Source organism: Rattus norvegicus, chromosome 20 (genome assembly GCF_021556685.1).
Source record: "Rattus norvegicus strain SHRSP/BbbUtx chromosome 20, alternate assembly SHRSP_T2T, whole genome shotgun sequence".
In the NCBI taxonomy this organism is placed as follows: Eukaryota; Metazoa; Chordata; class Mammalia; order Rodentia; family Muridae; genus Rattus; species Rattus norvegicus.
Genome location: NC_141553.1, coordinates 51,922,113 through 51,945,323, shown reverse-complemented (window position 1 = coordinate 51,945,323; position 23,211 = coordinate 51,922,113). Strand labels below are relative to the sequence as shown.

Below are 23,211 nucleotides of genomic sequence, written 5' to 3'. Positions count from 1 at the left end.
GGTAGGGCCCATGGGGAGGTCTCTTGGCACGGCTCATTGGCAATGCCACAGAACTGTCACTTAGTTTGACTTTATCCATATGTAGCATGCGTGTGCGCTGTGTGTGTGTGTGCTGTGTGTGTATACTGTATGTGCGTACTGTGAGTGCGTTCATACACTCGGGAGCACTTTTAATCTGGAGGCCTTTGGTATTTCCTTGTTCCTTTCACTCGTTTGCAAGTAGATTACTACAGAGGTAGCTTTAACAGTGTGCTTGGGATTTGCTGCGCGCCTTGGATCTGTGGGTTTGTATAATTAATCCAAAGTAACTTTTTTTTGCATTTCCCCCTCATTTACATTTTAAGAACACCCTCACCTCTATCTTGGCATTTTAGACAATGAGCTTTTCTTGGTCCTGCCTAACATTGTCCAAACGCCTTTGTAGATTACTTCTGTAACTTTTTAAAATCTCTGCTGACTCACTTGCCGATCCTGAATCTCTCCCTAGGATTAAGGATTTTTCTGGCTTTAGGGTCACATTATTCTGCTTCACTGGCCATGTGGTGACTTCTGAATTGGATTCTGCGACTTGGAATGTCGTCAGGACTCTTTCTTTCTAATCTGCCTGTAAAATGTTTTGAATCAATTAATTTGCTGGCAAAGCAGCTGGCTCCTTTCCCACTTGCCCGCCAGCCTTGCTGGCTGTGGCCTGAAGCCTGACTGCAGAAGCCCTAGCTCCCCAGGGACCACTGTCTCCCTAGGTGCTGGTAAGGCTTTGCTACTTTTGTGATAACAATGTTGTGACTTTTGTAGTAACACCAAGCCTTGTCAAGCCTTTAGTAGTTTATAGCTCCTGGGTGTTGTGCTGAGCCTGAATTAGAGAGTCCCATTCAATGCACATGCGTCCTGACAGACAGCTGAAGTCACTGAGCCATCCTAAAGTAAATCCCTATGACTCATCCTGGGAAGTCCCCATGGCCACACAAATTCTAGTAGTTTCAGCCCCTCTGGATCCTTAGTTTGGTGAGAATAAAATGCTCCGAGTTGGTCATCCTTGTGATGGGGTCCCTCAAGGCAGAAGGCTGATGCGTCTGTAGAAATAACCTCTCTCATGCGTCACCCCCAATTAATTATCTGTTAATGAAGTTCTTGCAACGGCTGCTTCAGCTCTTGTGTTTAGTTCTCTGGCTGTGCAGGACAGGAGCTGAGGCAGGAACCGTACTGACCGGTGTGGTCAGCGAAGAAGACCCTACTGCATGGCGAGCCTGTCGAAAGGAAATGAGACCTGGTTTGGTTTTCAATATCCAATCTGAGATTCTAAAGCTTTTTAAAAACCAGTGTTATCAAGTCTTTCCACTGTTCTATTCTTGCTTTTCCCCCTTTTCTTCTCTTGTTCTGGAGGGCGAACGTGAGGCTTCCAGGTCAAGCATGTGTTCTACCAATCAGCTACAGTCCCAGACCTGTGTGTGTGTCTGTGTGCCTGTATGTGTGTATGTGTGTATATATTCACTTTCCTTTTTTAAAGACAGAATTTCATGTAGGTCAGACTGGCCTTGAACTCACTATGCAACTACAGATGGCTTTCAATTCCTTCCTGGTCCTTCTGGTTCCACTTACTGAGCGCTAGAATTACAGTATGTACAACTCTAACACCTCGAAGTCATTTTCATTACGAACCTTTCTTTTTCACTTCAGACTGACCAGACTCACGTTTTACTTCTCTTCTGCTTTTAATAAAGAAAGCTAAGGAACTAATGCTCATCATTTCAACCCTACCTTTTTCGACCGTCCTATACGAAAAGCATCCGTAATCGCAATTACAATTTTATTAAATATTATGCAAAGCAGCCTCTTTAACATTAATTAGTTCAGGCTTCTGTTCTCCTGTCCTTTGAAAACAGACAGAAACCGTGCAGCTGTTTAAAGCCATGCCACATCAATCACAAATGACATGTGCTTCAGCTGCAGCACCTCAGTCAACGGAAAGACAGAACGGCAACGTTTGTGCAAGAGCGCCAGACCTTGGCGAGCAGCTGCTGCTAGCACGTCCCAAGAGCTCCCCCCAGCACCACTAGACTAACAGGCCCAGCAGTTCATAGTTAGTCTAAGGCACAAGTCCCAGGGCACGTCACTGTCACAATGCCAGTTAAGACAGGGGACCTCCTCCTCCTGGTGATCATCACGGAGTCACATAATTTGCTTAACTGGAAACTCCTTGGTATTTTCCATGTTCAAGCTACCAATCCCAAAACTACGTATACATTACTTTCCTCTCAATGTACAGATTAGAAAAAATACCTTTCTCAACTAAAAATTAACAGTTGCCTAGCTTCTTAGACTGCATTAAGGTGATTTTTAAAGATGATTTTTTTAGAGATCAGTGGGAAGACACACATTGTGCTAATAAGGTCTTTCCAACTCTTTTCTTAAAAAAACCAGAGAAAAGGGGGGAAAAAAATCAAGGAGCAAACAAACAAGAGAGTCTTTGATGGCAGCCTAAGTCTTCCTCTACTGAGTCTGCTGTTTCAGCCGTAGGATAGAAGCTGTAATAACCTCGCTTCCCAGAAGCAACCTGACTAAAATCACTGTGTGCAAAAGAGAGGCAGTAATGCTAGCCCGACCAGTTATGAAATATGCAATTCCTAGTTCCTAGTTTCCACGTCCTTTCTTTTAAAGATACACAAAGATTTTAAGTCTTGTGAACTTCCTTAAAGTCACAGTCACTTTTTTCCTTGATTAAAGGTCAGCATCACCATAAACGAGGCAGCTATGTCCCGAGACTAGATCTACTCTCCTTCCTCACGGCATTGGCAGGAATCAAAACTGAAAGTCGCCGTTCTTACTACCATGAGGTTTAGTACGCCGGTATTCCAATGGGGAGGAACCAAGAACGCTGCCACCCGGGGCTGGCTTTGGTTGCTGACACGTGGAAATACTACCAAAAATGGAGACAGAGTTGTGTGCAGTCTCACTCCTGCCGTGAGCTACCACGGCGAGGTTTGCAGGCAAAACCTTTGCGAAAAGAAAGCATATCCGTTTGCCCAGAGTAGACGAGGGCACACGGGTGCCACCAAAGGTGGCTGATTTCACTGAGATCACCTAGCTTCTATTTCTTCTATCAAAGACATGCCTCAAACACAGCTACTCAGTGGACCATAGCTGAGGACGAGTTTATCCAACCAAGATTACTGAGGGGCTATCCAGGGGCTGCCGCTGAACTCGATTCTAGATTCCATGGAAAACCAATCAGGGCAGGGCTTGGAGGGTTAACACTAAGATGTCTGAGACAGACAGACAGACACAAACAGGAATAACTGATATTTTGTTGACTGAGCATGATGTATGATGGTCAGAGAACTAATGGAGAATGCTCTGAAAAAACGTAGATCCCAGAATGCTTTGGGAAGGAGGAGCCAGACTTTTAAAACCAGTTGCTTAAGGCTTCCCAGGCTTACAACTGCTTAGGGTAGAGTAGGTATGGAGTCCCGTCACCAGGGAACTGCCTAGTGTGTACCCAGGCTATACGCAATGCCATCATTCTCAGATGATGTCTCAGGACTGACAGATGCCACCCTCTAGGACTAAAACGGTCACCTGTTTCTGTGTCGGGTGCCGGAGCTGAGAACTGTGTGTGTGTAAGGGTGCAGAGGAAGCAGAGGCACCTGAGACCGGAGGCTGACCGAGGCAGGGAAACAGGTTTTAACAGCTTGGAGAGTTCACCATGTTCCTCTGAGGAGATCTTTACCAGATTGATTGTACTCCTTTCATAACGGCTTTGAATCCTAACAGCATCACGTTGATACTGAGTCTGTTCCCAGCACTCAATTAAGGAAAAGTTTCCAAATGCCAAACTCCTTGCCCGTGATGAGTTTTCAGGTAGGATTCATGGATGGCAGAATCTATCCAAACGCCATCTGATACATGCTGCCTGGTAAGTTAGAACTGCATACGGCAGAACATCCTGAGCAAAAACCAAACCAGACAAACCAAGAAAATAATAACCCTATTCAAAATAATGCAGCTCTTGGCAAGGGATGGGCACTGACGTCTCTAATCTGTCCATTCTTCCTCTCCTGGTACACAAGCCCGGATACTCAAGAGTTCCATTTGTTTCCCTTCCTTCAATAACCCCAAATCTGACCGGCAACATGGCTCAGTAGGGGGAGATGCTAGCTGAGCAAAGCCCGATAATCTAAACCTGGTCCCGAGGACCATAACAGAAGGCGTGAACTATCTCTCTTCTGTGACTCCACACATGCACTGAGGCAAACGTACGCTGGGGTGCTGACATATGACACCACGGCAGCTCAAGTGACAGTTTGCAGCTGTCGAGATACAGGCCCTTTAAAAAATGACGTTCAGCGATGCATGTGTTATAGACCATGAAGATCATCAAGTGGGGTCCTGGGAAGGCTCATCATGACAGTCAACCTGACATACCTGGGAAAGGGAGCCCCAAGTCCATTGCTAATGGAAGTCTGAGAGCCCCTCCTACCATGGGTGGTACCATCCCAAGGCAGGTGGGCCTGAGCTGTAGGAGAAAGGTTGTTGGATGTGAGCCTGAGGGCCGATTCCCCAAGGTTTCCACCCTAACTTCCCTTGATAACTGACTCTAACCACGGAGATGAAATACGTTCCTTCCCCAGGTTGTTCTGAGTCTTGGTGTTTAGTACAGGGGCAGGAAAACGAACTAGACTAGGTGTTCATGAAGCAGCACAGGGCTTTACTAAGTATACACAAACAGTGCAAGATCTGAAGGAAGGAAGTCAGTCCCAAGCCGTTCAGCAAGGGGACACCTAACCTCCACTCCTATCAAGTGGAATTCCTACCGAGCTGCTTTGAAAGGGGCAGCACAAGCACTCTTGCTTGCCCACAGCTAGAGGTTTCTGAGGTTGGTTTCTGAGGCCGTCTGTCTTCCAGGGCATGCTGTGGTAATCAATATGGTGACTGGGGTGTTATACCCACTGCTGGGCGGGAAAGACATCAAGGGTCTTACCCAGCTATGCCCTTGGGCTACATTAACAACCAGCAAGGTGATATGCCCTGGGTGCAAACAGTAGCAAGAATGCTATGGGGTAACCAACTATTTCTGCCTGGATTGAAGGTCAACTCCGCTGGAGGAAATGCGTCCCCGATACTCTAAAGAACCAAAGATTGGCGGGGCTTCCTCCTGGGAAGCTACAGTGGTTACTTTGGTAAACGGACATGTCAGACTGACCTCTAAATCCCTATCTGTAAACCCGCAGATCAGTGCCTCTGCGGAGCTCCAACCTCATTGTCTCGGTGCTGTGGACGGTGGCTAATGCAAAAAGTCACACTTGATCAAAGTCCGAAACGTAAGTCCGGTGGCTGAGTAAGTCCGGTGGCTGGCGTGCTTACTCAGCCACTCCCTCCCTATGCTCAGGAGAGGGCGTGGGGAGAGTAGACACTGGACTTGGGAGAAGACTGACCCCGCCTGAGAAGCTACAGACAGACAACTGACAGCTTCCGAGGGAGGGAAGCTCATTTTTCTCCCAGAGGGTGCCCCCTAGAGAAAGTGACCACACTGTGGTGGACGGTGGGCGCCACATCCATGATCATGTGGGTGGCACAAATCTGAATCAGTGAGCGATCTGAAACAACAGACAAAAAAGAGGCTATGCAGTTGGGAGGGAGTAGAACGGGATGGGGGGAAGATATGGGAGCCATTAGCAGGTAAATATGACCACAATATACCGCATGCAATGTATAAGATTCTCAAAATTAACAAAAAAATTAATCTTATTCAAACTTTTTTTTCATTCAACATTTTGATATTCTCCCCCTCCCCCAACTCCTCCCAAGTCCTTTTTCCCATGTCATCAATCAACAGCTCCTATGTCTGTCTGTCTCTGTGTGTGTCTGTCTGTCTCTCTCTCTGTGTGTCTCAGAAAGAGAGAGAGAGAGAGAGAGAGAGAGAGAGAGAGAGAGAGAGAGAGAGAGAAATGGAGGCAGAAAGACTGTAGGAGCCCGAGGTGGTGGGTGATGGCACATATGAACTTATAGACTGTGACAGGACACAGGTGACACCAGACACAAACAATCCTAACACAAACAAGGGTTCCCCTTGTGGACAAAAGTCCCACCAAGAAGCTACCTGCAATTGATATTTTCTGGGAAAGGGAAAACCAGCTCCCACCTTTGGGGGCATCCATCACTAGGTGCCTTGAATACTGTTCTACTGCTGTGAAGAGACACTATGATCAAGGCACTTTACAAATGAAAGGATTTAACTGGCTGCTTGCCTACAGTTTCATAAGGTGAGCCCATAACCATCAGGGCAGGGAGAACAGAGGCAGGTAGTCGGGAGGGCAAGTGGGCAGGCAGGTGGGCAGGCAGGTGGGCAGGAAGGCAGGCAGGCAAGAGGGCAGGCAGGAGGGCAGGTAGGCAGACAGGTGGACAGGCAGGTGGGCAGGGAAGTGAGCAGGCAGGTGGGCAGGCAGGCAGGCAGGTGGGCAGGCAGGCGGGCAGGCAGGTGGGCAGGCAGGCGGGCAGGCAGGTGGGCAGGCAGGCGGGCAGGCAGGGAAGTGAGCAGGCAGGTGGGCAGGCAGGTGGGCAGGCAGGAGGGCAGGCAGGTGGGCAGGCAGGCAGGCGGGCAGGCAGGCAGGCAGGTGGGCAGGCAGGCGGGCAGGTGGGTAGGCAGGTGGGCAGGCGGGCAGGCAGGCAGGCGGGTAGGTGGGTAGGCAGGAGGGCAGGCAGGCAGGCAGGCAGGCGGGCAGGTGGGTAGGCAGGTGGGCAGGCGGGCAGGCAGGCAGGCAGGCAGGCAGGCGGGCGGGCAGGCAGGCGGGCAGGCAGGCAGGCAGGCAGGCAGGCAGGCAGGCGGGTAGGTGGGTAGGCAGGTGGGCAGGCAGGCAGGCAGGCGGGCAGGCGGGCGGGCAGGCAGGCAGGCAGGCAGGCAGGCAGGCAGGCAGGCAGGCAGGCGGGCAGGTGGGTAGGCAGGTGGGCAGACACTGAAGCAGTAGCTGAGAACTTACAGCAGAACCACAGGTATGGCAGAGAGAGCAACTGGGCCTGAGGTGGACTCTTGAAACCTCAAAGTCTTCCCTCAGTGACACACCTCCTCCAACAAGGCCACACCTCCTCATCCTTCCCAAACAGTTTCCCTACCTGGGGCCAAATATTTAAATACATGAGCCTACGGTGGCCCCCAGACCAACACACTGTGTATTCTAACCACACTCCAGGGTTACCACACGCCCAAGAGAAGTTGGCCAACAGAAAACAGGACTCCCTCCATGTTGTGTGTGTGTGTATGTGTGTGTGTGTGTGTGTGTGTGTGTGTGTGAATTTCCCACGTGAGTCTATGTATAACATCTATAACTGTATATACGAGAATGTATTTTTAAATTCCTAGAGATCAAAAGCTAATATGTATGAAAATAGCTTACGGCTATATGCAATACATATTAAGATTTAGGATTCAAAGGACAAAAACTTCGGGGTTGGGGATTTAGCTCAGTGGTAGAGTGCTTGCCTAGGAAGCGCAAGGCCCTGGGTTCGGTCCCCAGCTCCGGGAAAAAAAAAAAAAAAAAAAAAAAAAAAAAAAAAAAAGGACAAAAACTTCAAGAATAAGGTGTGACAGAGTTAAGTCCCCAGCGTATGACTCAGCTGTCTGAGCCCTCCTCACGGAGAGGAGTTCCACAATCTTTAGTCTGCAGCGCCCTCTGCTGGGAAGTTTGAGATTTTTGTTTAAGTTCTGGTTCACAAATGACTTCAAAATAACAAAGTCTTTGGTGGGGGTGGCCCACCTGACATGGAACAGGGCAACCTCTCCCCTCCACCCTGACCCTTCATCCACATTAAGTAGCTGACGCCTTCCTGTGACAGCTGTCCTGTGCTTGCTTAGACCCCAGAGGCCCAGGACAAAATTTCTCCAGGCACAGGAGGAGCTGTGAACAGGAGGTGGCCTGAGGTCCTTGGAAGGCAGCTGAGAGGACAGCTTTGTGACTTCCTCTGGGCCAGGAGGCTTCCTACCTGCTGAGAGGTATGGAGGTGTGAACCTCACAGAAACACCTCAAGAAGAAATAGAAGCTCTTGAAGGTGGAAAGGCTAGCAGGAACCACAGAACTAGGGGCACCGGCGCCACAGAGGATGGCAGAGGGAAGCAGTCACAACTGAGCAGCCAAGGCAAACCCCAGCCAGCAATCGGCTCTGGAGGAGCCATCCCCTTCCTCTAGTCCCTCCCTTCCCAGTCACAGAGGAAAGAGAAGCACAACCTTCCAGACCTCACCTGACACCCAAAGGAGTCATGGCGGGAAACTCTTGGTCTGGTTAAAGAACGACTTAAACTACTACACATGAAGACACAGAGACAAGACGCTGCCACTGTTCTTGTATCCCTCCAACCAGACTCGGAAGTAAGGAATTTAAAATTTAAAAGGTTCCTCTCCTGCCAAAGTTCTACTAGCTTTTCAGAAGAGAGAGAGTGCCCCGGCTCACTAACAGGTCTCTGGTGGATTCTTTCCCACAGTGGGATGTTACATCCCAACCTCAATAAAAAAGCACACAGAATGCTCCCCCTCCGTCAACAACAAACACTCCTCGTACACAGACGGAAACTTGGGATCTTACTGTGAGGGCACCGATGGACCCTCACGGCTGACTCTCAAGACCCACCCTCAATGCGTGCATGAATCCTTATCCAGTGGGGAAATGTCTACAAGATGCCTGGTGAGAAAACATGGCACCAATGAAGAAAGAACACTGAGAGGCTCGGTCTCTCCCTCTCGCCTGAGGGCAGCGGGAAGCATTCTAGAAGACCACGGTACCAATCTCTGGGGTGTTCATGCTTTATGTCACCATAACCATAAGCAGCTTTTGCTTTTATTAAGACTTTAATGCTGAAATTAACAGTTAAACGACTTACCACCCTCACTCTTAGTAATCCATTTGAAGAGCAGTGTTTGAAAATCCCACACTGGTACTTCACAGCTATTAGAAACCCTTATTAGAAATATTCACATCCCTATTAGAAATATTTACACAAGTACCCACGAGGCGCGTCTTTGAGGACGAGCACACCATACCTCGGCTCCTCCCATCCATTTAGGCTCATCGGGGAACTCGGCACACAGAACGTCTTCTGACTGATCCGTCCCCAAGACGTGATAACAGAGCTTCTGGTGGAGATTGGTGGACGTCTCTGTGCCTGAGGAACAGAACGCACTTGCTGAAACGCAGTTGACAATCTTAAGGAGGCCTACCTCCATCGGGCGAGGCTAAGAACATCTCGGATGTCGAGAAGACGGTTGCAGGACGCAGCGTGAAAAGACACAAGGTCAAACTCCAGCAAGCGAGGAGAGGAGTGAAGTTACCATTGGCGGCCTACAAAGTGAAAAAAAAAAAATCCACCACGAATCTAACAAAGTAGCACAAGGTCCGTACGGAAAATCGTCAGCATCCAAAAGAAGTGAAATAAGTAATCTCGGTGCTACCAATGTGTTACCTCTTCCCAACATGACCTTTAGCCACAACGCCAGGACCCCAGTATCTCAATCTGTGGATAGACAGGAACTGCCCTGATGGCGTTTGTTTGTTTTGTGTCAATCTGACACAATCTGGAGTTATCAGGGGGAAAGGAACCTCAACTGGAAAAACGCCTACAGGCAATCCGATGAAGGGATTTTCCTGATCGATGATTGATGAGGGAGGGTCAGGCCTACTGGGCCCGGTGCCACCCCTGGGTATATAAGAAAGCAAACTGAGCAAGCCACGAGGAGCAAGCCAGCAAGCAGCATTCCTCCGTGGTCTCTGCCTCAGTGCCTGCCTTGAGGACCTGCCCTGACTTCCCTCCGTGATGGAGTATTACCTGAAAGTGTAAGACAAAATAAACCCTTTCCTCCCCAGATGCTTTGGCTTGCCCAACAGAAACAAAAATACTCAGAGCCACGGCCAGCACTGAAGGTGAAGAAAAGGTTGGAGACCTGACCCCAGCTAACTCTGTTCCGGCAGGGACAGTGGTGTCCACCTGTCATCCCGGCACTGGGGAGCCGAGGCCACTGCAGCCAGCTCTACCGGGCAAGGCACTGCTTTAAAATAAAACAGGAGGCAGGAAACCGAGGGTAGTGGACCTCCCTCTCACAGACAGAAAAGGGCAATAAATGGTGAAAGAATTGATTAGCTGGAGGGGAGGAAAGGGCACCAGGGAGGATGGGAGGGGTGGGGGTGGGGCTGTGAGCAAGAGGGAAGCACAATAACCAACGCCTCTCGTGATGCCCTGACCTTGAATTAAGATGTGGAAATGAACAATTAGTTGAAAAGAAGAAAACGCTACAGGACTCGTGATGATGTGGAACATACAAGCAAAACACACAGGCAAGCAGTTTAGCAACGGGATTGAGAGCCCAGACATAAGACCAACATGAATGCAGTCCGTTGATCTTTAATAAACGCACGAAGGAGGAAATACGATGCAATAACAAGCCTTTTAACAAACGGTACTAGAAAACCAAAAAACATCGCGTATCTGGGCATAAACTTTACATTCCTCACGAAAATTAACTCAAAAGAAGATCACAGACCAAAATGTAAAATGCTAACCAAGGAATGACAGTGTGGGCGAAGTCTAAGTGGCCCTTGGGGTAGGTGCCCCATTTTTAGATATAAAAGGTCACTGATGAACTCGGCCATCAAGATAAACAATCTGTGGATGAGGGCCACACATCCTGTGTCGCCAGGAAACAAATCACAAGAAAACACAGCCAGCACAGAGCTCCCCAAACCCTGAGAGCATCGCAGACACTGGGGGGCCAGCCAGGGACCCTCGACAGTTTGCTAGTGGGGGAGGGGGGCCCAGGCTTTGGAGGATGGTTCTTAGGGGTTCCCCCCCCTCAGATCTGGCAACTGTGATGCCTGGACTTCATCACGCAAAGGCTCACAAATGTCCACCTGTGATGGCAACTTGGTACACAGCCGCTAAAAACAAGGAGAGCTTCCCTGAGCTAAGGAAGGGATAAGTATGACCGACCGCAAAATGTTCCCCCTTATTAAAAAGAAGCGCTCCTCGGAGGGCCTAACGGCAGGAGCTGATCTGAAGAGCCTGCGTCTGTATAGCTAAAACTATCCAGACAGAAAGGGCCAGTGGTGCCCAGCACGGCGGCACACGCCTGCACCCTGTACCTGGGAAGCTAGGGCAAAACGATCTAAGTTCAAGGCCAGTTTGGGCAACACGGTGAGACCCTGTCTGAAACAGCAGAAAAAGAAATGGTCAGGGTTGGTACTAGGGAAGGGAGGGGAAACCGGTGGAGCATAGAAGATTTCCAAGGCACTGAAATCAACCTCCATGATAACAGCCATGGTGATGCCTCACAGCTGAGTCCAAGCTACGTCTGGCTGACGACGGCCATGGCAGATTAGCTCATTTTAAGTTATTAATTATTCCTCCCTCTGGTGACAACACCAAGGATATATGCATGCATATCTCTATTAACCCTTCCGTGAATTTTAATTGTTTTAATATTTATATTATTTTAATTAATTATTTTAAATTAGTTTTTATTTATTTATTTTTAAAATGCTAGGCATCACCAAGGAGATATATATATCTTTATTAATTCTTCTGTGAATTTTAATTTTTTAATATTATATTATTTTAATTTACTGTTTCAAATTTGTTTTTAATTATATTTTTTAATTTATTTAAATTATTATTTTTTTAAGCGCTAGGCATCGGCTGCTTATCACCATAAAGCAATTCACATATATTGCTGATCCTGAAGACTGCTGTGAGACTAAACTTTATTTTCTCACTGTGAAAATGTACCAAGTGGTTGGGACAATACGTGATACAAGGCAAAAATGTGAGAAACACGTTATGGTGCTTAAGAACCCATGCTCTTTTAGGAACGCTGGTAGGAAGCACGATGAAAGCTGCTCATGTCAATTCCAGAGCCCTCCACACGGCACCAAGAAATCAGCAAGATTACAGCTGGGAGACGCTGGCCTTCTTAAACCAGTCACAATTACTAACCAACCTGCAGCCACGGGGACACCACCAGCCACCAGCGCTGCACGCGGTCAAAGGACACGGCCAGAAGAACACAAAACTGTAAATGCTACGAGGTTTAAATAAGAAGTTTTGTAACTTGATCGATGGGTTGATGGATAACACGTGTGTTTCGATGTGAAAAGGTCAGATACATTCAGGACCATAAGCGGCGTCCGTCAACCCAGCTTCCCTTTTAGTTACAAGAAGTCATAGTCTTTAATACAACCGGGCTTCACTGTAGCGAATATTCACGTACCGTCGCTCTTGCCGTCCTGCTGTGGGTATGAGTTGTAGAACATTCCTTTGCCATCGTGCGTCCAGGCCATACAGGTGAACTTGACTCTCTCCAGCACGTCGGGAAGCTCTTTGGCACCGTCGACCTTCATGAACTTGATGGTCACCCAGTCTGAGCCGCTGGCGCTCAGACCATAGGCGAAGTATTCACCATCTTCGCTGAAGGCATAACCTGTGGGGCACAGGGAATGGCCGTGTGACCTTCGGGTACAACTCTTAACCTTGCCTGCAGTCGTCACCCACACTGTCTAAGCTGCCTGTCATAGCATGGGGACCAACCCCGGCTCAGCTAAGGCTGAAGGAATTACCATTAAGAAGACAAAACCCCCTTAGGCCATACTCTCTCCCTGGGTAAAAGGAAGCCTTGGAATATATTGTCCATTAAGATGCTTCTGTATGAAAGTTTACAGCTCGATGAGTAGCTCGGTTAAAAGCAGAACTCATCCGGGACCTACAGCATATTTTATTTATACTGTGAAGTGAGTAAGTACGGAGAAATCTGCTTTTATAGTAATGACTGGATTATGATACGTAGCATATAACAGGATTAAATTACAGCCATTAGGTAATTTTTGGGATGGACGCCAAAGCACTTGAAATCACTCTCTACAGCCTCATTTTGGGGGCATTACAGACATTCAAAGATTAATAACTATAGCATTGAATTCATTTTAAATCACAGGTTCAAACTCATGGAGACACTAACATCCTCTTATCAAAAAAGCTGGTACCCCACTTCCAATACATATCATCATTTATGTATTAAGCCTACTTGGGGGTGAAGAGGACCACTAAGTAACAAAGGCATAGCTGGAAATGGTTAAGAAATGCCCGTGTAAAGGTCTTTCCACAGATCCAATGAGATGGGGCCCTCTGACTCCCCAATGGAGTAATAAACATCACCGCTCAAGCTCACGGTTCTAGCGGACCAAACCTGTACCGTGCTTTAGCACAGGACAGTGGGACACGCTGGTCTTCCTTAGGATCAGCTGGTCTATTAGGCAGCAATTTGACTGTGTAACTATTAAACCCCAGACCTTGAGAACAACGCACTTCTTCCTTACACAGAACAAATCAAGGTTTATCTTCGCTACGGCCTACGGAGGGGATTGCCCTGGGAGCAGGCTTAATGCAGACACACAGCCCCTGCAGGCGAGATGCTCTTGTACAACAGCATCTTCAGGATCAGGGCACCAAGTAGGTTCGATTCCACAAGACTGAGTGCTCCCGCTCTTTATTCTAACAGACTGTCAATGCCTACATTGCCATGCTCCAATCACCCGTCCACTTTACAGAGGGAAGACTCTTTGCAGGGTTCCCGTTTCCTGCAAGAGGGCTTAAGTGTTTCCAGTCAGGTTAGAAGTTATGGGGAATAGGAACGATACTTCAACATCCCAGAAACTACTGGATCTAGTGTGACTTTCTCTCCACCTCTGCGTCATGCCATCAGAGTGAGAAAGGTGGACGTGGCGATTCCCGTGGTCTAGATGGTACAAGGTTAGCTTCCCTGATAAGGTGTGTGCATCTGTTCTACAGAATGGTGCACAGCCCGCTTGGCGTCTCAACTTCAGGCTCCCGGGGACCTGGCTGCGCAGCACCTACCTCGGAGTGCCACCGTGCCGTCATCCGACAGAGTGTTGGGATCCAGGAACACTCTGGCTTCCCCCTCTAAGGAGTCCTGTACATATAATACTCGCTGGTTCTGCAAACCTGTATTGTAAAAATAAAAATACCTGGGGACAGAAATTCCCTGTATTTAGCTGTGGCATTTTTCTATTTGCAAGAAGAAATCAAAAACACACTAGGAGCAAATTTCACAAGACCACACCCAGGGGGAAACAGCCAGTATGAGACAGTCAGGAGGACTTCAGTATGGTAAAAACTTGAACTGCCTTGGATATGCAAACGGCTTATATTGTAGTTTGGAGAGCGAGGTAGAGATAGAGCAGTCGGCTAAAAATAGCACTGGCAGCCAAATGAAGCCGTGATGGTCTCTTCCCAATGTGGGATGAAAGCAGAGTTTCTACTGTAAAATTCTGGTCTGCGTCCACAGCCTGGCTGGCTGCCTGCCAGGTGTGAAAGCCGCACGCCTCTGCAAAGAGAAGGGTTTGTGCGGGGCCACCAAGTCCCTTCGCTCTCCAAACACCCAGGTGGACAGGGCTGTGTTCCCCTTAGACCTAGGAAGGTGGGTGCCAGGCAGGGTGTGGCACACAGAGGGCGTCTCTTCGAGGTGGGAGGGGGGGAGCTAAGGAATTCCGGGTAGACATGTGGACAGTGCATCCACAGAGAATTCTTTTAAAAAGAACAACAGATTATGTTCAAGTGGGTGCTAGAAATGGGAAGAACAGGAGGGCAAAATTCACAGCCCCTGCTTTGTAACCCAGCCTTGGATAGAAAAAAAAAAAGCTCCTATAGTAAAATGTTTTCAAGTACTACAAGTCAAAGTTACCATTAGCAGGAAAGAAACCTTCAGTGTTGTTTACGAATCACAGGCTCGCCATGTAACCACAGGTAATAAAGATTTACTACAGTCTAGTCTCACAGGCCGCATCACTGCCAAATTTCTTAACTGCTATTTTATGGCGGTGGAAAGCACTGAGCAGGACAAAAACTATCCTCACGTTCAAACGCAACAGTCACTTCCTTTTGTAAACTGCTCGGTTCACATGTGCACGTCTTTTGTTTGAGGCACAGTCCCACTATGTACCAGGCTGGCCTAGAACTGAAAGAGCCCCTTGCCTCTGCCTCCCGAGTGCTGGGGTAAAGGCGTGCCCCGCCACACCTCAGTTGGACTTGGCATTTTAAGCGCTCAGGGGAGCTGTGGAGACGGCTCAGTGGGTGAAATGTTTACCGCATGAAGTCCTGAGCTGGAATTCCCAACACCGACACAAGCTAGGCACAGTGGCCGTCATGTCTTATCCCCCAGCTCTGGTAAGCTCCAGGTTCTCAGAGAGAGAGCCCGTCTCAAAAAATCAGGGTAGAAGGAAAGTTGTGGCATGAGCCTTTAGTCCTTCAGGAGGCAGAGGCAGGCAGATCTCTGTGAGTTTGAGGCCAGTCTGGTCTACACGGTGAGTTCCAGGACAGTCAGAGCTATGTAGAAAGACCTTATCTCAATGGAGAGGAGAGGGGGAGGGTGAGAGGGAGGGGAGGGAAAGGGGAGGGTGTGGGGAGGGGCATGGGGTAGGGGAGGAGAGGGGGAAGAGGAGGGAAGGGGGAGGGGGAGATGGGGAGGGTGAGAGGGAGGGGAGGGGGTGGGAGGGGGTGAGGGAGGGGGAGGGGAGAGGGAGGGATAGAGGAAGAAACAAACCTCTCGCACGTGCACTACACATTCTCTCTCTCTCTCTCTCTCTCTCTCTCTCACACACACACACTCTCTCTCTCTCTCTCTCTCGTTTTTTTAAAGACAACATGAAGCTAGAGCGTGGAAAGAACACGAAGACATTCAAGTCCATGTACCGCTTTCCTTTCTTGAAGTGGCAGCTGTACTTGGGGTAGTCATACAGCTCAGTCATCCTCTCCTTGTATAGACCTCTGATTGGACACTGCTCAAGAAACGGCACTGTGATCTTGTTCTGTGCCTCCACGAAAGCCTGCAGAGAATTAAAGGGGACAAAAGGCAAGTCAAATACAAAATTCCCCCACGTAACACACTATTCCTTAGCACCAATCAGCAGAAGCATAGTTTTAAAGATGAGTGTGACAGCTCGAGGCGTGTGTAATCCAATGGTCAGGAGGCTGAGGCAGGAGGACCACAGTGACTTCAAAGCTGTGTGTGTGTGTGTGTGTGTGTGTGTGTGTGTGTGTGTGTGTGTGTGTGTGTGTGTGTGTGTGTGTTCATGCCACAGCACCTGTGTGGATGTCAGGACAATCTGCAGAAGATGGTTCTCTCCTTCCATTACGTGGGTCCCAAGGATAGGACTCGGGGCATCAGGTTTAACTGAACTATCTGTGCAGCCCAAGAAGATTCTCTCACGAGGCCACTTCCACATCTAAGAAAGCTGCACCTTGATGTAGTCTGAAAAGCTATTCAACGTCATACAGTTAGGGAGTGGATCTGGCTTCTGAATCTCCGTTCTTCACAAACTCACTGTACCACACCACTCACTGGTAACCCTATCAATACATGTATTTATAAACCCCAAGGGTCCAGCTTCAAGTCCCGGGTCAAATGCATGAGAAAATGCTTAAGCATTATTTCAATGACTTTTCTCATATAATCTAAAACCTACCACCGTGCCAACCCCAGGCAAAAAAGTCACTAGAATGTGTAACTAAACTAATTAGGTATTTAGAAAACTTGAAGTGGCAGGGAGTAAGAATCAACAATCTTATGAAGGTGTCAGATCGCAGGAGTTTCAGAAAGCTGTGAGCTGCCATGTGGGTGCTGGAAAATGAACCCAACCCTCTGGAAAAGCGTTCAGTGCTCTTAACCCCTGGGCCATCTCTCCAGCCCCACAATCATGGTTTATAAGAAAAGGAAGAGGACCCCAGGAAGTCAGGAGAGCCTGGGGATAAGGCAGGAGAAGGGCCTCATTCTTACGGCCAGGTTACAGGTTCTAGCTACATACACTGATTGTACAGAACACTGGGCTTCACTGTGGCTTCTTCATACATGCATACGATATACTCTGATCTAGTCACTGAGCCCCCTTCTCTAGAGGGGTGGTTTAGAACACGGTACAAATCCTGCCTCTAGGCTTCATGTGTGCATGTTGTTAGAAACGAAGCAGGTGCCATACTCAGTAGGTCTCATCAGGCGTCCACTGATCGATAAGCAGCCAGGGGAGGTCAGGAAGTAACAAAGCACATGATGTGCCGGACGGTACAACCCAGCATCACCTCCAGTCCATTTCTGGGTGCCGCTCAAGCTGGCAGGGCCCATCTAGGCTCTGCTGTTCTAAGCAGACAGATAATCCCGGGTTCTCCTCTGGGAGCTGGTAGCCCTGCTTTGGAGAACCACAATCCCATGTGTGGGGCAAACAGTGCCAAACTCATTAATGTTTACGACTTTAAAGGAGAAGAATACCGCAAATGGATACAGCGATTAGCAAGGTTTATGCAACTCAAGAAACATGATTCAGACTGTCCCGAGACATGTCTGCTCCTGGAACACCAAGGAAATGAACTTTGGTGGTATCCTTACGCCGTGGTCTGTCGTGAGTTCCCTCTCTGAAGTGAGAAGGTGTGTGTGTGTGTGTGTGTGTGTGTGGCTTTGTCGAGGCCAGAGGTCAACAATGGGGTCTTTCTCAGCTGCTCTCCGTCTCAGTTTTTGAGACAGGGTCTAGCATTGAACTTGGAGCTGTCAATTCAGCTAGAGTAGCCAGCCAGCAAGCCCCAGAGATCCTCCTGCATTTGCCTCCCCCGTGCCGTGCTGGTATGAGTGGTCATGCCTGGCTTTTTTACATAGGTGCTGGCAAGACTTTGTCGCTCCAGTTCCTGGAGTTTTTATATTTTTAAAAGGGCTGGAGGAAGAGGGCTACATGGGCATGGCACACTGGTGGTGTTTGCATTTGAGACCCCGGGTTTAAGTACTTCAAGGAAAGGAAAAGAGGGAAAGAGGAGAGAAGAGGTTTGGGAAAGGAAGGAGGGAAGGAAAGAAGGTAAAGAGGGAGGAAGAAAGGAAAGGAGAGGGAGGGGATTGCACTGGGAGCAGGCTTAATGCAGACACACAGTCCCTGCAGGCGAGATGCTCTTGTACAACAGCATCTTCAGGATCAGGGCAAGAGAGGGAGGGAGGGAGGGAGGGAACTGGAGATGTTCAGAGCAAGCCACATGGCTGTGATGGCCAGAATAGCTGCTGTGTGGCCCTGTCTAGTTTGCTGACGCCATTTGACCTCGCTGAGAATGTGAGGCGGAAACCGGTTGCAGCCCACAGTAGCAGCAGAGTAGAGATCAGTGTGTGTCCAAGAGCCTGACCTAATTTAGAGAACGACACACTTGCTTCAAAGACGGGGAGACAGGGGTGTGTGGGGCTAAAGCCACCCGGCAAAGTCCAGCATCGAGCTGACTCAGCAGCCTGTTATTAACTGACCGTATTATAGGGTATAATATGTGTATTACAATACAACTGACCCTATCAGCAGCACACCGGGATTGCTGTACACCAACAACGGAGACAGTGACACACAGCAGCTGCGGAGATGAGAGAGAAGGGGCCGGCGCCTGGGCCGCCTGTGAAACTGTCCGCCGGCCATGTGGCTTTCCGCAGGGTCTAGCATGTGCTAGCAGGCGAGGCAGGGCAGAGGTGCAGGCAAAGCCAACGACGGCCCATGGCAATAGCAGAGCCTCTCAGGCAGGAGGAAGAGGAAGAGTGGAGGAGGCACCGACTGCGTCTGCAGGACCTGGTGCCCGGGCAGCTTAGCCTTCCACCCAAGTACGAGAGACAACAGTGGGCAAGGACGCAGGAAATGTGGTCACCATCTTTAGAGATCACACCATGGGATGCAAAAGTGAAGAAAGAGCCACTCAGGCAACCAAGGCGGAGGTCCAGGTTAGACACAGCCAAGCCGGGCTCTGAGGAACAGAAGCAGGGATGGGAGTGGACCGAGAGAACGGGCACGCTGCACATTAGTCTGCGGTGTTAATGGCAACTTTCTGGAGGGTCTTGCCAAGAAAGAGGAGCTATGCCAAGATGGTCCAAGAAAGAGAAGCTAAGTGGGGCTCCCAGCAAGCTGAGGATCCTGCCAGGTGCCCCACCTCCACCAGGGGTGCTCCATTCTGCACGTCCCGGTTGTCAGGCTGCCTTCTGGCCTCACAGGGTTGAAAGCTGGAGCTGCCCAACAGACTGCTGGGCTCAGTTCTGCAGAAAGGTAGAGAACTGTGTTTCTCTCTGCTTCTCCGAGCTGCCCCACACCCTCTGCCTTACGGACCACAACAGACGCACCCACTGTGAACATACTACTGCCTTTCCCCCATAGAAACGAGTCGTGCAATTGCTACGCTAGGCAGAATCATGCTATAGGGAATTTTAAATAAGGCCAGTCTTGTCGTCGGTTACATTGGTCGCAACAGTTACTCGCTTTATTTGAGCAGAGTGATGTTTAAAAACTGAACTCGAACACTGAGATGGGAAAAGGAAGTGTCCAGATACTAAAGCTCTTCACCGAACCATTCTTTAAGTTGGGGAAAGAAAGCGCTTTCATGGGGCAGTGGTGGGTGTTCTGTGAAGTCGTCCCTCAAATGGCCTTTGCTTCTTAATTACACATAGTATATGGTACATACATAATAGTTTTGGCTTCTTGATTGAAAGATAGGAATACATTTGGGGGAAGAGAGGCCAGGGTAAGGGTATAAGGAGAACAGTAACTGTACAAGGGTCATGGGGAGACATGACTAGGTGGAGGGAGCCCAGCACCGTAATCAGAATGAGTTACAGTCGGTGACAACCACAGCACCCAAAGCTGGGCCTCTGAACCCTCATCTGCAGATGAACACAGCAGACACACGTTTTCACTCAAAGCCAGGGCAGCCTCCGCACCTCTTCCTCGCTTTGTCATTAGAATACTTAAAAACCAAGCAGAGAGGTGGAATGGCAGTCAGAGGCAGGAGTCACCCTTTCAGGGCTGGCCCCGAGCTACGCCTACGCGATGAGACCCCGTGGCGGAGGAGGGAGAGGACGAGGAGGGAGAGAGGCAGGAGGGGAGTTTGGGTTGAGTTTCAGAGCTCTGCTACACACACACTGTGGCTACAGTTAATACCACACCGGGCTCATAGACCCTTATTTGTGGGAGACCCTGCGATGTGCATTCTTAACATAACTAAAAAAAACAAAAACATGGCTTCCTGCCTAAGAGTGGCGGGTTTCAGGGCTGACGATTCCACTGCCATCCATGCCCTCAGGAGGAGTGTTTCGAGCTGTCACTGACACCACTCAACTGTCACACGCAAGACAATCCAGACTGATGAACAGCCAGGCAGGGACAGACACTTCTCCATCTCACGCAGACAGACTCTAAAGAGGTCACACTCTTCAGGGACGAGGAGTAAGACAGAAGTTATCTGGGGTCAGAGGTCATGGTGGCAGGCAGCGGGTGGTAAAGGGGAAATACTGGTCACGGAGCGCAAAAGTTAGGAGAAAAAGGTTCGGGTGACTGAATACAGTGACCATTCTGTATTCCCGGAAACTGCTTAGAGCAGATTTTAAGTGTTCTGATCACCAAGATAGTTAAGCATGTGAGGTCACGTGTTTACGCAGCTTGACGCGGATGTCTCACAATGTTTAAACACATGAAAACAGATCGAAAGCTACAAAGGCCAGTGGTTTTTACCAGTCAACTGAAAACACACATACGCTTAAGGAGCGGACTGCAGAGCCAACGACCGACTGCCTTGGGAATGCATGCATTCTGCCTTTCTGAGGCGGGGTATGAATAAAAACGCAGCTCACTGAAGTAAGACAGACAGACTCACGGTCCCCGGTTCTTACCAAGGAGTGAGCATGATGCCCGCAGTGACTCGGTAACTAACAGACTCCACATAACATGATAAGCAAGAGAGAGATGAATCAGGGACAGAACACGCTGTGAGAGCAAGGGAAGGGGGGTTGGGGATTTAGCTCAGTGGTAGAGCGCTTGCCTAGCAAGCGCAAGGCCCTGGGTTTGGTCTCCAGCTCCCAAAAAAAAAAAAAAAAGGGTGATGCCCTTTCAAACACCACCACCAAGTAAGGATCATGTTGCCACAGGCCACAGGCCACAGGCCACAGGCAGCAGACTAGAGCAATTCCTGCTGTGTATACAATTGGCCCTCCCCACCCTCACCTGGACTCCATTAATCACGAGCCAACAGAATTTGGAGAAAACGACTGCGCATATGTAGATCTTTCCCTCCCTTGCCATCAGTCCTTAAACAACACAACAAATATTTACAAAGTTCTGTCTAAGGTCTTGCTAGTCATCTTGAGGACATCAGCAGCCGGAGCGTCTGAAGACTGGCGTTCAAGGAAGGTCTTGGACTCAGTCCCCTGCACACACTCAGTAACATAATTAGCCAGTAAATCAGCTTCTGGAGGAAGTGGCTAGGGTCCGGCACCCTGGCAGGAAACTCCAGTCCAGCCAGAGTGCAGAGCTGAGAGTCCAGGGAACCAGTGGGGATGTGTGTTTGGATCCCTTCTACTCTAGTCGAGCTCAGCAGCTCCTGTGCCAGGGCAGGGACACAGGCTGGGGTGGCAGAGCTCCCTCCCACGGCCAGAGGACTCAGGACCTGGGTTCGGGGAGTGGGGCAGTCACAGAAGCCTGGAAGCAGGGCCAGCCAACAGTGAGATGTCTCTGCTTTTCAGGAAACACATCTAGAAACTGAAGCTAGAGGAACAATGCCGCGCTTTCCAAGACGATGTGAGAAGCCTAGTTTCTAAACAAGCAGTGCCTCAGACAGCACCGGGAGCCTTTACCCCTGAGAGGCAAAGCTCCTTCAGCTGTAACAGTGACGAATGCCCCTCAACTCCATTAGGTGCCTTTCCTCTCTGGGCCCACAGGCCTCTCATGCCTGGAAGTCGCTGACTGAAGCCAGGCCCCAAAGCCTTTGAGCTGCTATCACTACAACCCCAGGGTAGGCACCTGTCTCCTCTCTCCAGGACCACTTATCTCAGATTAGAAGGCCCATGGTCAGCAGGCCAAGTGGGGTCTCATAGAAACCCAGCCGGCTCTCCCTCCCATGTTCTGCTTGTCCCTGGAGTTAACTACTGTCAGTCAAGGAGGGGAGGAAAGAGAAACCCTCCCTCGACTATAGAAGTCTGGCATCACTCTTGGTACTGTTCACTGCCCATTCAAAGCTAAAATTTTAATTGCATTTGGTTCCGAGTCTCTACTAACCAAAAGTCTGATAGTAAAATGTAAACTTCAACCCTAGATATCTAACTATTAAAAAGTGACACAGAAGACACATCCTCTCTAGAATAACTGACACGTCACTAAGCAAATCTGAAATGCGGTGAGCATATTTGGGGAGTAAAGGCACGGAGCAGGGGAGATGGTTCATCGGGGCGGCTGCTGTGCAAGCTCCAGGACCTGGGCTGTGCACCACTGCGGATGGGCTCTGCTGCAAACGGAGTAAGGGACCATCTCAAAAAATATGGTGGAGAGCTTAAAGACAAGTGACAACTGCTGGCTTCCACATTCCCATGCATCCGTCCGTCCGTTCGTTTGTTCGTTCATTCTCTCTATCTCTCTCAGACAGACAGACAGACAGACACACACACACACACACACACACACACACACACACACACAGAGTTAATGAGATGTGGAGAGAGACAGACAGATAGACAGACAATTATAAAGTACATGAGAAAATGTGTCTGAAAAAATGTTTATGAGGAAAAAATGTGTATGTGTGTACATATGTGTGAGGTGGGGAGAGATTATAAATTAAAGTTCATGAGGCTTGGCCAATGTGACCAGAAAAGGACTATGTATAATGTGTGTGTATGTGTGTGTATGTATATGTATGGGGGGATTATAAGCTAAAGTTCATGAGATTTGGCCAATGTGACCAGAAAAAGACTATGTATAATGTGTGTGTATGTATATGGAGGGTATTATAAAAAGTTCATGAGACTTGAACCAAGGGGCGATTCTTCTAAAGAATGCCTGACCCCTGCTGGCCAACCAGAGTATCCACTCCTTAGATGCAGGGACAGTGTGGAATCCACACAGGAGAGGCTGCCCTGGGGAAAGGAAGGCTCGCCTATGACTTTCACAGGCAGTGGCAGAGGGCACTTGATCTAGTCCATGACATTTAAATTAAGGGCTGCACGGGGCTGGGCTTGGACTCAGTGCACACCTGGATGCAGGGCTCTCCCTGTGTCTAAGCAATGAGGGGCATCTGGTTCAGGTGAGCACTGTACTCACACAGTGGCCGTTGGAAAGCAACAATGAGATCTTACCATCTGCAACTGGCTCAGTGCAACTGGCCTTACAGCGACGAACATGGCTGCTAGC

At 49.1% G+C, this 23,211-nt stretch overlaps 1 protein-coding gene across 1 annotated transcript in view; it reads right to left on the bottom strand.

Moving 5' to 3' along the window:
- The window catches only part of Prep (prolyl endopeptidase), a 95,734-nt gene that overhangs the window by 58,094 nt on the left and 14,429 nt on the right, over positions 1 to 23,211 (bottom strand). The window contains 4 exon segments of the mRNA NM_031324.2: positions 9,024 to 9,145; positions 12,240 to 12,449; positions 13,880 to 14,010; positions 15,734 to 15,867. Coding sequence (NP_112614.2) covers positions 9,024 to 9,145; positions 12,240 to 12,449; positions 13,880 to 14,010; positions 15,734 to 15,867 — 597 coding nt within the window.